The sequence below is a fragment of the Mercenaria mercenaria genome, chromosome 8 (genome assembly GCF_021730395.1).
Source record: "Mercenaria mercenaria strain notata chromosome 8, MADL_Memer_1, whole genome shotgun sequence".
NCBI classification, from domain to species: domain Eukaryota; kingdom Metazoa; phylum Mollusca; class Bivalvia; order Venerida; family Veneridae; genus Mercenaria; species Mercenaria mercenaria.
The window spans coordinates 21,486,265-21,500,456 of NC_069368.1; the positions used below are offsets into that span (position 1 = coordinate 21,486,265).

The 14,192-nt window shown below is 36.2% G+C and overlaps 1 protein-coding gene across 1 annotated transcript in view; it reads left to right on the forward strand.

The window, feature by feature from the left end:
* Window positions 1-14,192, forward strand: part of LOC123565474 (NBAS subunit of NRZ tethering complex-like) — a 115,583-nt gene that overhangs the window by 87,486 nt on the left and 13,905 nt on the right. Inside the window, exons 50-55 of the mRNA XM_053549503.1 lie at window positions 299-390; window positions 1,453-1,612; window positions 2,421-2,566; window positions 3,159-3,254; window positions 3,961-4,069; window positions 12,586-12,672. Coding sequence (XP_053405478.1) covers window positions 299-390; window positions 1,453-1,612; window positions 2,421-2,566; window positions 3,159-3,254; window positions 3,961-4,069; window positions 12,586-12,672 — 690 coding nt within the window. The remainder of the gene's footprint in view (window positions 1-298; window positions 391-1,452; window positions 1,613-2,420; window positions 2,567-3,158; window positions 3,255-3,960; window positions 4,070-12,585; window positions 12,673-14,192) is intronic.

Genomic DNA, 14,192 nt, shown 5'->3' on the forward strand with positions numbered 1-14,192 from the left:
ATCATCCAGTCTGCAGTGTTTAGATCATGAAAAACTAGTGTTTAATACCTTTTTCATTGCAGTACAGTATGGGTTTATTTTTGTACATGTGACCAGAAATGATGTACATGAAAAAAGGGGACATAACTCTTCATGTTGTCAAAAGTCATTGATATGTTTTATTTTTCATGGAAAGAAAGTCTTCATTAGCCATATAGTAGATAGTCATAAAACAGCTTGTGCTCAAAATTAAAATGAACCGTTGTTTACGTGAAATTATTAAAAACTTAATAGATCTATATGATGTATATTACAACAGCTTGAAGTAGAATGTCGTTTGGAGATATGTAAGCGAATGCTGAAGTTTGCACGACAACAGGCTCATAAAAAGAAAAAATCTGAGGAAGAAAGGTTTGTTTAGCTTCTATTTTTGCAGTGGCAAGGAGGAATTATAATCACAGTTTGTTTAGTCTTCTTTCAACATTTTACATTTTATCACCTTCATGTAATGTAATTTTAATATATTTATATAATAAAAATAAAGTTTGAAAGGTGCTTAGGAATTGAAAGAAAATATTGACTGTTGAAATACTAACAGTACCATGTGTACCAACTATGTGATTGTTTAAAGCTGATAATGACTGTTTATAATGTGGCTGCAACATTTTTTGTTATGAACATAAAAACATTATTTTTTTGTTAAATTTTAAATTCAATAAATGAATAATTATTTTCTCATATATTTGTCAAAGGTTTGAATATTTGGTTTGGTTACCTGGAAATCTTATTGAATCTGTTGTTTTTTTATTACCTCCCTTTAATGTTCAGATTGTATAAGATCATGTTCAGTATTAAAAGTAGTGCTTTTCAACCATGTCAGTATGCATACTCTCTATTTGGACAGGTGCTTAATCTTTTTTTTATGCCCCCGAAGGGAGGCATATAGTTTTTGAACCGTCTGTCTGTTGGTCTGTCCGCAATTATCGTGTCCGGTCCATATCTTTGTCATCGATGGATGGATTTTCAAATAACTTGGCATGAATGTGTACCACAGTAAGACAGGTCCGTAGCTCAAAGGTCAAGGTCACACTTAGACGTTAAAGGTCATATTTCATGATAGTGCATTGATGGGCGTGTCCGGTTCATATCTTTGTCATTCATGCATGGATTTTAAAATTATTGGGCATGAATGTGTACCACAGTAAGATGACGTGTCGCGCGCAAGACCCAGGTCCATAGGTCAAAGGTCCTAAACTCTAACATCAGCCATAACTATTCATTCAAAGTGCCATCGGGGGCATGTGTCATCCTATGGAGACAGCTCTTGTTTTAAATAAAATGAAAAGCCTTGGACTTTAAATGCCATTTGATGAAAGTACATTTTCTGAATACTTCTTATATAAAAGACTTGACAACAGAATACAGAAAATGTGAACTGATGAATTTTTAGACAAATTAATGATACAATTTTAGTCGGTATCCATGGGAAACTGTAGCAACGGTTGTACAGGGATATATCAAACATTTGGAAACACTCAGTAACCCTGTTGTCATGGTGATGGCAGAGTCAGAGGTCAAACAGGTGCAAGAGTACCTGAAATTATATGACCTTTCAATGGGAACAACAAACAAGGTAAAGAAATAATTACTGTGTTTTTAGGCGAATTGTATTTTGGATTTTCCTTTGATTATAGTGCAGTTGAGATTCTATATGGGAATGAATATTTTGAGGATCTTAATATGACTGCCTTTGTAAGACAGAGTTTTCCCAAATCTGAGAGACAGTATGGAATGGAAAAACAAGTGCTAGCAAAGTTTGTTTTTTCTGAGCTGTCCTTAGAGGTGCCAAAACCCCTGTGTTACTCTGGCAGTCATGTTATATTATTTTTCTTACCTACCATTAATAATATTGCAATATTTTCAAAGATATTGTGAATTTAAAACGTATCTTACACAGAGAAGTCATAATATGATGCACATATGTATATGCACATGAACTTTTATCCAGTGTTACTGTATATAGGTACATGAACTTCTACACTATGTTACTTTATATAGATACATAGACTTTTGATCTGTGATACTATGTATAGGTTCATGAACTTTTAATCTGTGTTACCATATATAGGTACATGAATTCTAATCTGTGTTACCGTATATAGGTACATGAATTCTAATCTGTGTTACCGTATATAGGTATATGAACTTCTAATCTGTGTTACTGTATTTAGGTATATGAACTTCTAATCTGTGTTACTGTATTTAGGTACATGAACTTCTAATCTGTGTTACTGTATTTAGGTACATGAACTTCTAATCTGTGTTACTGTATTTAGGTACTTGAACTTCTAATCTGTGTTACTGTATTTAGGTACTTGAACTTCTAATCTGTGTTACTGTATTTAGGTACATGAACTTCTAATCTGTGTTACTGTATTTAGGTACATGAACTTCTAGTCAGTATAGTACTGGATGGTGAGCTGTCACTTGATGCTGTTAGTGAGTTTTTGTCAGCAGTCTCGGACAAAACTTGGACCATTGTAACAATAGTGAAAGATGCTGTTGATTATCTCCTTACATGTTTAAGGTAAATTTATAAATCTTCTGTGGCGAGTAACCTTATGGCCAGGTCCGCTAATCATAGCAGCCTTGTAATCTGGTCAAGGTAATCAAGTATTTTTTTTAACATAAATAGTGTTCCTGGATTCTGTATTTAGTGTACTAGTACTTCTTAGATCTCCACTAGTAAGTGACAACTTCTTGGAATCAGAGGTGAATGGCATTGTTAATAAGTTCTGACATATGTCTTCAGTCGAATCATTTAAGAGGATATTTGCCAATTTTAGAATCAAACTCCATGTGTGTATGGACCAAAGTTTTATATTTCTGTGTTGTTGTTGTTTTTTTTCAAAGGGGTTGTATGCATTTCTGAAACATACATAAGAAATTAGTTTATAAATATTTTCATTTTAATGAGATGAAATAATATTATGTTGTCTGGTTTCCCTGTAATGACAAAGCCAAGAATTGAACAAAAAGATTGCTGTCACTCATTTATTTTATAATTTGTATGATTATCAATAGTTTTGCATATAGATCAGTGACTTTTCATGCAATATATACATTCTTTTCCTCAAATATTTCTTTCCTATCGTAACATGTTTAGAGAATATTTACAGCAATAAGGAAAGTGTCTTTAAACCTCTGAATGTGGTAGATCACCTGAAGTCCTTGGAGAAAATTGTAGAGAATATACAAGATCACATAGAAGCAGGGTAAGTACATGTATTTTATATGAGCCGTGCCATGGAAAAACCAACATAGTGGCTTTGCGCAGTCTGGTCAGGATCCATGCTGTTCGCTTTCAAAGCCTATTGCTATTAGAGAAACTGTCAGCGAACAGCATTGATCCTGACCAGACTGCGCGGATGCGCAGGCTGGTCTGGATCCATGCTGGTCGCAAAGCCACTATGTTGCTTTTCCCATGGCATGGCTCATATGTTGTCTGTCTTGTACACACTTTTTATTGTAAAATTAGAAGCGACTTCTGGATTTCAGCACTAACTTTAAGTACATACTGGGCCTGTTTTAATCAGTATAAAATTATGAAGTTTTAAGTTCCGATATAAATGTAAAATACTCAGTTTGCTGAAACTTTGTAAATAGAAAATGTGCACCTATGAACTTTTGCAGAGCTATACATACCTGCCTGATAACACTTCTCCAAAGCTTAGTCACAATCCGTTCTAAAGCAACATTGGTTTTCCATTTCATATGATGAGTCTAGGTTCTATTCTATATTATCCTGATAAATGATGTTATTTCATCATGTTCAGTTTATCAGATGAGTAAAATTACCTAAAACGTTGATAAGCAACTATCAAAATGGACTTTTATTAAAACAGTTAGGTAAACGTGTTTAGTCCATTTATTGAGTTCTTCAACTTCCTGAATGTTTTACATTGCTTTTACTATTTACAGTGGAGACTTAATCAGTTCGGAGGAGTTGATGTCCCAGCTGCGGCCATTCTGTTCCGATTCCACTGTGGATGTACAGCCCAGACTTGATGTCCTGTATATACTTGAAAAGGTTGTTGCTCAGTCGTGAAAAAATTACTGTTAAATCATGAATATGTGTGGGGGATTAATTTTCATGGATTTTGTGGTTGAGTCCATCCGAAAAATTTAATCTAACTAAATAAGTAAAATACCCATTTTATGTTCTGAAGTTGAAATCCTCAAATTTGTATTCTGCACAAAGTAACCCTTTTTGACTAAAACCACAAAATTAAATGATTTGACAGTATTCCTTTGTTAGCTCACCTGTCACGAAGTGACAAGGTGAGCTTTTGTAATCACGCAGTGTCCGTCGTCCGTGCGTCCGTCCGTGTGTGCGTAAACTTTTCCTTGTGACATCTCTAGAGGTCACAGTTTTCATGGGATCTTTATGAAAATGGGTCAGAATGTTCATCTTGGTAAATTCTAGGTCAAGTTTGAAACTGGGTCACGTGCGGCCAAAAAGTAGGTCAGTAGGTCTAAAAATAGAAAAATCTTGTGACCTCTCTAGAGGCCATATATTTCACAAGATCTTCATGAAAATTGGTCAGAATGTTCACCTTGATGATATCTAGGTTAAGTTCGAAACTGGATCACCTGCCATCAAACACTAGGTCAGTAGGTCTAAAAATAGAAAACCTTGTGACCTCTCTAGAGGCCATATATTTCACAAGATCTTCATGAAAAAATTAGTCAGAATGTTCACCTTGATGATATCTAGGTCAATTTTGAAACTGGATCACGTGCCCTCAAAAACTAGGTCAGTAGGTCAAATAATAGAAAAACCTTGTGACCTCTCTAGAGGCCATATTTTTCATGGGATCTGTATGAAAGTTGGTCTGAATGTTTATCTTGATAATATCTAGGACAAGTTCGAAACTGGGTCACGTGCCGTCAAAAACTAGGTCAGTAGGTCTAAAAATAGAAAAACCTTGTGACCTCTCTAGAGGCCATATATTTCATGAGATCTTCATGAAAATTGGTCAGAATGTTTACCTTGATGATATCTAGGTCAAGTTCGAAAGTGGGTCACGTGCCATCAAAAACTAGGTCAGAAGGTCAAATAATAGAAAAACATTGTGACCTCTCTAGAGGCCATATTTTTCATGGGATCTGTATGAAAGTTGGTCTGAATGTTCATCTTGATGATATCTAGGTCAAGTTCAAAACAGGGTCATGTGTGGTCAAAAACTAGGTCAGTAGGTCTAAAAATAGAAAAACCTTGTGACATCTCTAGAGGCCATACTTGTGAATAGATCTCCATAAAAATTGGTCAGAATGTTCATCTTGATGATATCTAGGTCAAATTCGAAAGTGGGTCATGTGCCGTCAAAAAGTAGGTCAGTAGGTCAAATAATGAAAAAACCTTGTGACCTCTCTAGAGGCCATATTTTTCATGGGATCTGTATGAAAGTTGGTCTGAATGTTTATCTTGATGATATATAGGTCAAGTTTGAAACTGGGTCAACTGCGATCAAAAACTAGGTCAGTAGGTCTTGAAATAGAAAAACCTTGTGACCTCTCTAGAGGCCATACCCTTGAATGGATCTTCATGAAAATTGGTCAGAATATTCACCTTGATGATATCTAGGTCAGTTTTGAAACTGGGTCTCGTGCCTTATAAAACAAGGTCAGTAGGTCAAATAATAAACAAGAGGACCATGATGGTCCTGAATCGCTCACCTCTTCCCACATGACCCAGTTTTGAGTATGATATCGTTTTGTTTATTATTTGACATACAGTGAAACACCGCTCGCTCGAGCATCGATGACTCGAGCACCCTGGCTCGCTCGAGCAATTCATGTGGTCCCGGCCGATTTCCTTCTATTTTCTATGTGATATTACCATGGCTGGGTCGAGCACCGATAACTCGATCGCTCGAGCATGACACCTGGTCCCTGTGTATTAATTTACTCTTTGTTGTTTCTGGCTAACTCGAGCAGAGGTGTCAAAAATTTTCACACCTTCGGCGGTCAGAATGTATCGGTTAATTAAACATTTTCACACACCGTGAGAATTGCGTAGTAGTCTATTCCCAGACTATCTTATTAATAAATGTTTGTTTGTCGGTATATTTGATATTATGATGAGATTAATTATTGTTAAAAGCTTAAGGAAAAGTTTTATTGATCAAATATCGATCAATTACTGATAACTTAAATCATCTTTTCTGCGGGATCGAAATCTTAGTAATTTAATCAGCGGTTGTTTGCATGCAAATGAAGGAAATAATATAGCCGTTTCATAAAATTGAGACGATAATTATGATATGCACTTGTTGATGAATAAAAATTTAAAAAAATATCTTAGTTGTTTCTTCGCATGTGCCATTTACAAATTACATATTGAAACGTCTATCAATAGATAACGTTTGTAATACGTTTGTTTTCGAAAATGTCACAAGTATGTTATTATTACGCATCACCGTTTACTCAGCAAACGGTCCCGATGACCGTAAAACAAACTTCAGTTTTCTTCGTATGTTGGTCAATGTTTGGGTCGCTCGAAACCATGGATAACTCGAGCATTTTGCTCATCCCCTTGCGACCTCGAGCGAGCGGTGTTTTACTGTAGTGACCTAGTTTTTGAGCTCATGTGACCCAGTTTTGAACTTGACCTAGATATTATCAAGATAAAAATTCTGACCAATTTTCATGAAGATCCACTGAAAAATATGGTCTCTAGAGATGTCACAAGGTTTTTGAGTCGGCTAAACGATGTAATCGTTTTGACGAGTCCTTGCTATCCAGCGATTCTCTAAGTCTAAATGGACCAAATAACACAGTGAAGCGATGTAGTTCCATTAGATTTCTCAAACTTCAAACAGTTCACTGCAAGAATGAAGTTAAGTTGCGTGAATTCCCTTTGCTATGACCAATATACGATGTAATCTGTCATATTTATGACTTGTAATTGTGCAATACTCGTATGTAACTCATTAAGCATAAATGTGCATTTTATGAATTGCGCAGGCTTACAAAGCTTGCGTAACATCCAGCGAAAGACAAAAAATAGTTCCACAGGGCTCCATATAAGATGCGTATTAGCGTAAATTACGTATAGAAATAATGCAAATACGCATGTCTAATAATTTCTAAACGTATATAAAATTACAGAAATGCACACAATGCTTTTTTAAAAACAAAATATGAATCGTCTGGATGCGTTAGGTAACATAGCCGATCCCGATCAGCCTTAATTCTCCCACATTGAACGTATACACGCATCGTATGATTTCTATAAACTTTGCGTGGGTTTCTACACACACACATGAATTTTGCAGTCAGTAAACGGATAAATTATCGGAAGAAGAAGCTCTTACTGGTTTGTTTAGTTACTACAGATATTAAAAATGATTTTAATTCTTATTTTTCGAGAAATAAACAAATCGGCGAAACATTAAATTGTATTTTCTTGTAGTTTTTGAAATCGAAAGTAGATCGTCTATGTTTGGCGAAACGATTCAACTTTTTTATGAAAAGATTTAAATAAGAGGTAATTTAACCGTAAACTTCAATGTCAGATACTGCCAATTGCTGCTAAATGTCTTCGTATCATCACAATTTGTAAAATATATTGTTCAAACTGGAGAAAAGTGTAATCGTATCCGGATATAATATTTTGGGTAAATATCGAGCTGTGTTATGAAATTTTAACAATAAAAACTAAAAACAAACTGAAACTGGTAGACTATACTGTCAGTACATCAATCATTAGCCGACTCAGGCCATTCAGGCCTTTGATTCTATTATTTGACCTATTGACCTAGTTTTCGAAGGTACCTGACCCTGTTTTGAACTTTATCTAGATATCATCAAGGTGAAAATTCAGATCAATTTTCATGAAGATCCATTGAAAAATATGGCCTCTAGAGAGGGTCAAAAGATTTTAATAATTTTAGACCTACTGACCTAGTTTTTGACCACAGTTGACCCAATTTCAAACTTGACCTAGATATCATCAAGATGAACATTCAGACCAACTTTCATACAGATCCCATAAAAAGTATGGCCTCTAGAGAGGTCACAAGGTTTTTTTTATTATTTGACCTACTGACCTAGTTTTGTAAGGCACGTGACCCAGTTTCAAACTTGACCTAGATATCATCAAGGTGAACATTCTGACCAATTTTCATGACGATCCATTCACAAGTATGGCCTCTAGAGAGGTCACAAGGTTTTTCTATTTTTAGACCTACTGACCTAGTTTTTGACCGCACATGACCCTGTTTCGAATCTGACCTAGATATCATCAAGATGAACATTCAGACCATTTTTCATACAGATCCCATGAAAAATATGGCCTTTAGAGAGGTCACAAGGTTTTTCTATTATTTGACCTACTGACCTAGTTTTTGGCGGCAGGTGACCCACTTTTGACCTTGACCTAGAGATCGTCAAGATGAACATTCAGACCAACTTTCATACAGATCCCATGAAAATTATGGCCTCTAGAGAGGTCACAAGGTTTTTCTGTTATTTAACCTACTGACCTAGTTTTTGATGGCATGTGACCCACTTTCGAACTTGACCTAGATATCATCAAGTTGAACATTCTGACTAATTTTAATGAAGATCTCATGAAATATATGGCCTTTAGAGAGGTCACAAGGTTTTTCTATTATTTGACCTACTGACCTAGTTTTTGGCGGCACGTGACCCACTTTCGACCTTGACCTAGAGATCGTCAAGATGAACATTCAGACCAACGTTCATACAGATCCCATGAAAATTATGGCCTCTAGAGAGGTCACAAGGTTTTTCTATTATTTGACCTACTGACCTAGTTTTTGATGGCACGTGACCCACTTTCGAACTTGACCTAGATATCATCAAGTTGAACATTCTGACCAATTTTAATGAAGATCTCATGAAATATATGGCCTCTAGAGAGGTCACAAGGTTTTTCTATTTTTAGACCTACTGACCTAGTTTTTGATGGCACGTGACCCAGTTTCGAACTTGACCTAGATATCATCAAGATGAACATTCTGTCCAACTTTTATAAAGATCCCATGAAAAATGTGACCTCTAGAGTGGTCACAAGCAAAAGTTTACGGACGGACGGACGCACGCATGGACGGACGGACGACGGTCACCGCACAATCACAAAAGCTCACCTTGTCACTTTGTGACAGGTGAGCTTAAACACCTTGTGACCTCTCTAGAGGCCATACTTTTCATGGAATCTGTATGAAAGTTGGTCTGAATGTTCATCTTGATGATATCTAGATCAAGTTCAAAACTGGGTCAGCTGCAGTCAAAAACTAGGTCAGTAGGTCTAAAATTATTATAATCTTTTGACCTCTCTAAAGGCCATATTTTTCAATGGATCTTCATGAAAATTGATCTGAATGTTCACCTTGATGATATCTAGGTCAGTTTCGAAACTGGGTCAAGTGCGGTCATAAACTAGGCCAGTAGGTATAAAAATAGAAAAACCTTGTGACCTCTCTAGAGGCCATATTTATGAGATCTTCATGAAAATTAGTGAGAATGTTCACCTTGATGATATCTAAATAAAGTTCAAAACAGGGTCATGTACCTTCGAAAACTAGGTCAATAGGTCAAATAATAGAAAAACCTTGTGACCTCTCTAGAGACTATATTTTTCAGTGGATCTTCATGAAAAATGGTCAGAATGTTTATCTTGATAATATCTAGGTCAAGTTCAAAACTGGGTCACATGAGCTCAAAAACTAGGTCACTATGTCAAATAATTCATAACTTTATCATGACATCACAGTACATTAGGGGTTCTAATTGACCAATCAGACAGCTGCATTTTCGAGTACCTGCCAATTTCCACTTGGGTATAACGAAGTATATTTACAATGAACATACAGTGAATTTAGAAATAAATATCACACTATTTTAGAAATCAAATTAAGATTTTTCACTGCACATGCCCCAGATGATGCAACAAACAACAAAACTTTGAAGTTTCATTGAAATATTATATCGATTTAATACCTTTATTTTAGTTAAAAGTTTGAGATTTTACACAGGGAGTCTATGATAAAGTCCGAGTAAAATGTAATCAATACACAAGTGAAATAAGTATCATTCCGCAATGTTTTGGACCTGTTAAAATTATGAATAGAAAAAACGACGTCATACTCAAAACTGGGTCATGTGGGAAGAGGTGAGCGATTCAGGACCATCATGGTCCTCTTGTTGATATTTGTCTTGGTATCTATACATTTTGTTTCACTGAGATCTTTTTAGCTCACCTGTCACAAAGTGACAAGGTGAGCTTTTGTGATTGCGCAGTGTCCGGCGTCCGTCGTCAGTCCGTGCGTGCGTGCGTCCGTCCGTAAACTTTTGCTTGTGACCTCGCTAGAGGTCACATTTTTCGTGGGATCTTTATGAAAGTTGGTCAGAATGTTCATCTTGATAATATCTAGGTCAAGTTCGAAACTGGGTCACGTGCCATCAAAAACTAGGTCAGTAGGTCTAAAAATAGAAAAACCTTGTGACCTCTCTAGAGGCCATAATTTTCAATGGATCTTCATGAAAATTGGTCAGAATGTTCACCTTGATGATATCTAGGTCAAGTTCGAAACTGGGTCACTTGCTTTCAAAAACTAGGTCAGTAGGTCTAAAAATAGAAAAACCTTGTGACCTCTCTAGAGGCCATATATTTCACAAGATCTTCATGAAAGTTGGTCAGAACGTTATCCTTGATGATATCTAGGTCAAGTTCGAAACTGGGTCACGTGCCATTAAAAACTAGGTCAGTAGGTCAAATAATAGAAAAACCTTGTGACCTCTGTAAAGGCCATATTTTTCATGGGATCTGTATGAAAGTTGTTCTGAATGTTCATCTTGATGATATCTAGGTCAAGTTCGAAACTGGGTCACGTGCGGTCAAAAACTAGATCAGTAGGTCTAAAAATAGTAAAACCTTGTGACCTTTCTAGAGGCCATATATTTCACAAGATCTTCATGAAAATTGGTCAGAACATTCACCTTGATGATATCTAGGTCAAGTTCGAAACTGGGTCACGTGCCATCAAAAACTAGGTCAATAGGTCAAATAATAGAAAAACCTTGTGACCTCTCTAAAGGCCAAATTTTTCATGGGATCTGTATGAAAGTTGGTCTGAATGTTCATCTTGATGATAACTAGGTCAAGTTCGAAACTTGGTCAACTGCGGTCAAAAACTAGGTCAGTAGGTCTAAAAATAGAAAAACCTTTTGACCTCTCTAGAGGCCATATATTTCATGAAATCTTCATGAAAATTGGTCAGAATGTTCACCTTGATGATATCTAGGTCAAGTTCGAAAGTGGGTCACATGCCATCAAAAAATAGGTCAGTAGGTCAAATAATAGAAAAACCTTGTGACCTCTCTAGAGGCCATATTTTTCATGGGATCTGTATGAAAGTTGGTCTGAATGTTCATCTTGATGACATCTAGTCAAGTTTGAAAGTGGGTCACGTGCCATCAAAAACTAGGTCAGTAGGTCAAATAATAGAAAAACCTTGTGACCTCTCTAAAGGCCATATTTTTCAACGGATCTTCATGAAAGTTGGTCTGAATGTTCATCTTGATGATATCTAGGCCAAGTTCGAAACAGGGTCATGTGCGGTCAAAAACTAGGTCAGTAGGTCTAAAAATAGAAAAACCTTGTGACCTCTCTAGAGGCCATACTTGTGAATAGATCTCTATAAAAATTGGTCAGAATGTTCATCTTGATGATATCTAGGTCAAGTTCGAAAGTGGGTCACGTGCCATCAAGAAGTAGTCAGTAGGTCAAATAATGAAAAAACGTTGTGACCTCTCTAGAGGCCATTTTTTTCATGGGATCTGTATGAAAGTTGGTCTGAATGTTTATCTTGATGATATCTAGGTCAAGTTCGAAACTGGGTCAACTGTGATCAAAAACTAGGTCAGTAGGTCTTGAAATAGAAAAACCTTGTGACCTCTCTAGAGGCCATACCCTTGAATGGATCTTCATGAAAATTGGTCAGAATGTTCACCTTGATGATATCTAGGTCAAGTTTGAAACTGGGTCACGTGCCTTAAAAAACTAGGTCAATAGGTCAAATAATAGAAAAACCTTGTGATCTCTCTAGAGACCATATTTTTCAATGGATCTTCATGAAAATTGGTCAGAATTTTTATCTTGATAATATCTAGGTGAAGTTCAAAACTGGGTCACATGAGCTCAAAAACTAGGTCACTATGTCAAATAATAGAAAAAACGACGTCATACTCAAAACTGGATCATGTGGGAAGAGGTGAGCGATTCAGGACCATCATGGTCCTCTTGTTTAATAACTGTGTTGGTGCGCCGTAAAACCCAAATAAATAAAATAAATAAATAATAACTTCAGTTTTAAGATTTTAGTAACCTCATAGTATTTGGTTGTCGGGTAGCTGGATAAAATTAAGTTCTGATTATCTCCCTTTTGTACTCTTATAACTATTTCAGTTTTATAAATACAGTTTGTTTTCAATGAAAAATTATCTGAGTTCATGCCTTGGTACAAATAGGGAAACAAGTTATCTGTATTGCTAAATGTATGTGTGTCCCCATTTCAGAGTTTCAAGTTGTCAGAGGAAGATTCTGTCTTACTAACATTGTACAGAACACAGGCAGTTGTGTCAGAAATCTGGCCACAATGTCAGGTGAGAACATTTATGTTAAAATTTATATAAACAAATATGTAGATCAGCATTGAGGTAGTGTTGTCTGAAATATGATAATTACAGTTATATCCTAACTCCAGCATCATTGAAAGTCAGGGCAGGAATATTATAAGTTGAACTTGTCATGTATATACATGGGTGAAAGTTTTCCGGTGCCGGAATGGCAGTGGCTAGGGTTACGGTACCGTAATCCTAGCCTCCGATTCTAGGATTACGGAAGTTCCGTATTTCTAGGCAACCCTACGAGAATAGGCTAGGATTACGGAAGTATTTAAGAGGAATCAAATATATATGTTAGGACATGCATAAATGATGTTAACTTACTTGTTTCACTTAAAATAGCGATTTTTCATGTCTGCCATATTATTTCGTGTTATCGATCCGCCATTTTGGGTTAGTAAAATATAGATGGACAATTATTTATGCACTGTTGATGAATGATTATGAATGAAAAGTTAAAATCTTCATAATGAAAATAGTAATGTTTCAATGTTTACATAATTGTCCAACTATATCCGGGTTACATCACGAGGAGGTGCTCAGTTCATGGCCCATTTCTTTTTCTTTTCAATTTCCATAATAAATAATCGTTTTTTGTTTTTTTTTTGTTCTTGTTTTTTTTAAATATTGTTGTAACTTTGTTTTTGTTTTCGAGTACGTTATTATTTCATAGTCGTGATTTTGCATTTTTTTTTCCTTTCATTTTTAATTGTTCTTCTCTATTTTTTTTCTTTTCTCTTTCTTCTTTTACTAACCCAAAATGGCGGATCGATAACACGAAATAATACGACAGGCATAAAAAGTCGCTATTAAGTTTAAAACATCATTTATGCATGTCCTAATATATATATATTTGACTCCTCTTAAATACTTCCGTAATCCTAGCCTATTCTCACAGGGTTGTCTAGAAATACGGAACTTCCGTAATCCTAGAATCGGAGGCTAGGATTACGGTACCGTAACCCTAGCCACTGCCTTCCGGAATACTCCGGAAGTTCCGGATTTTCCATCTCGGCCGGGATCGTTTTTCCAAATCGTGTAAATCCGGGTCGAAATTCGAGGGGGGGGGGGGGGGGTGTTGGTATTGTGCCATCAATCAACAAAGCTTGAAAAAGCAGTCGATCGGCGACAAACACAATCGACTCTGTTTATCACATTTGCCGTTTGCAGCGCATCTCGCATATTGTCAATATGTAACGACAATTTTGATTGACCCGCATAGGCGCTGTACTTCAATGAAAACAACTGTTACGTTTTTCATAAATTTTACATGCGCCGAAAAGTTCCCGCGCGTCAGAATTTGCACGGACTTTTGTCTGCAGCATGCATTTCTCGATTTCTTGCATGCAATTTTATCTTCAAACACCACGGACATGTAGCCGCCTCGTATATTGCGAGTTATGTCTTATACGAGTATTGGTGGGTTAAAGTCTGGATAGGGACGAGTGGACCTCTCTGTATGCTCATCCGATCGGACGCGTGGATTTTACCTCGTAACT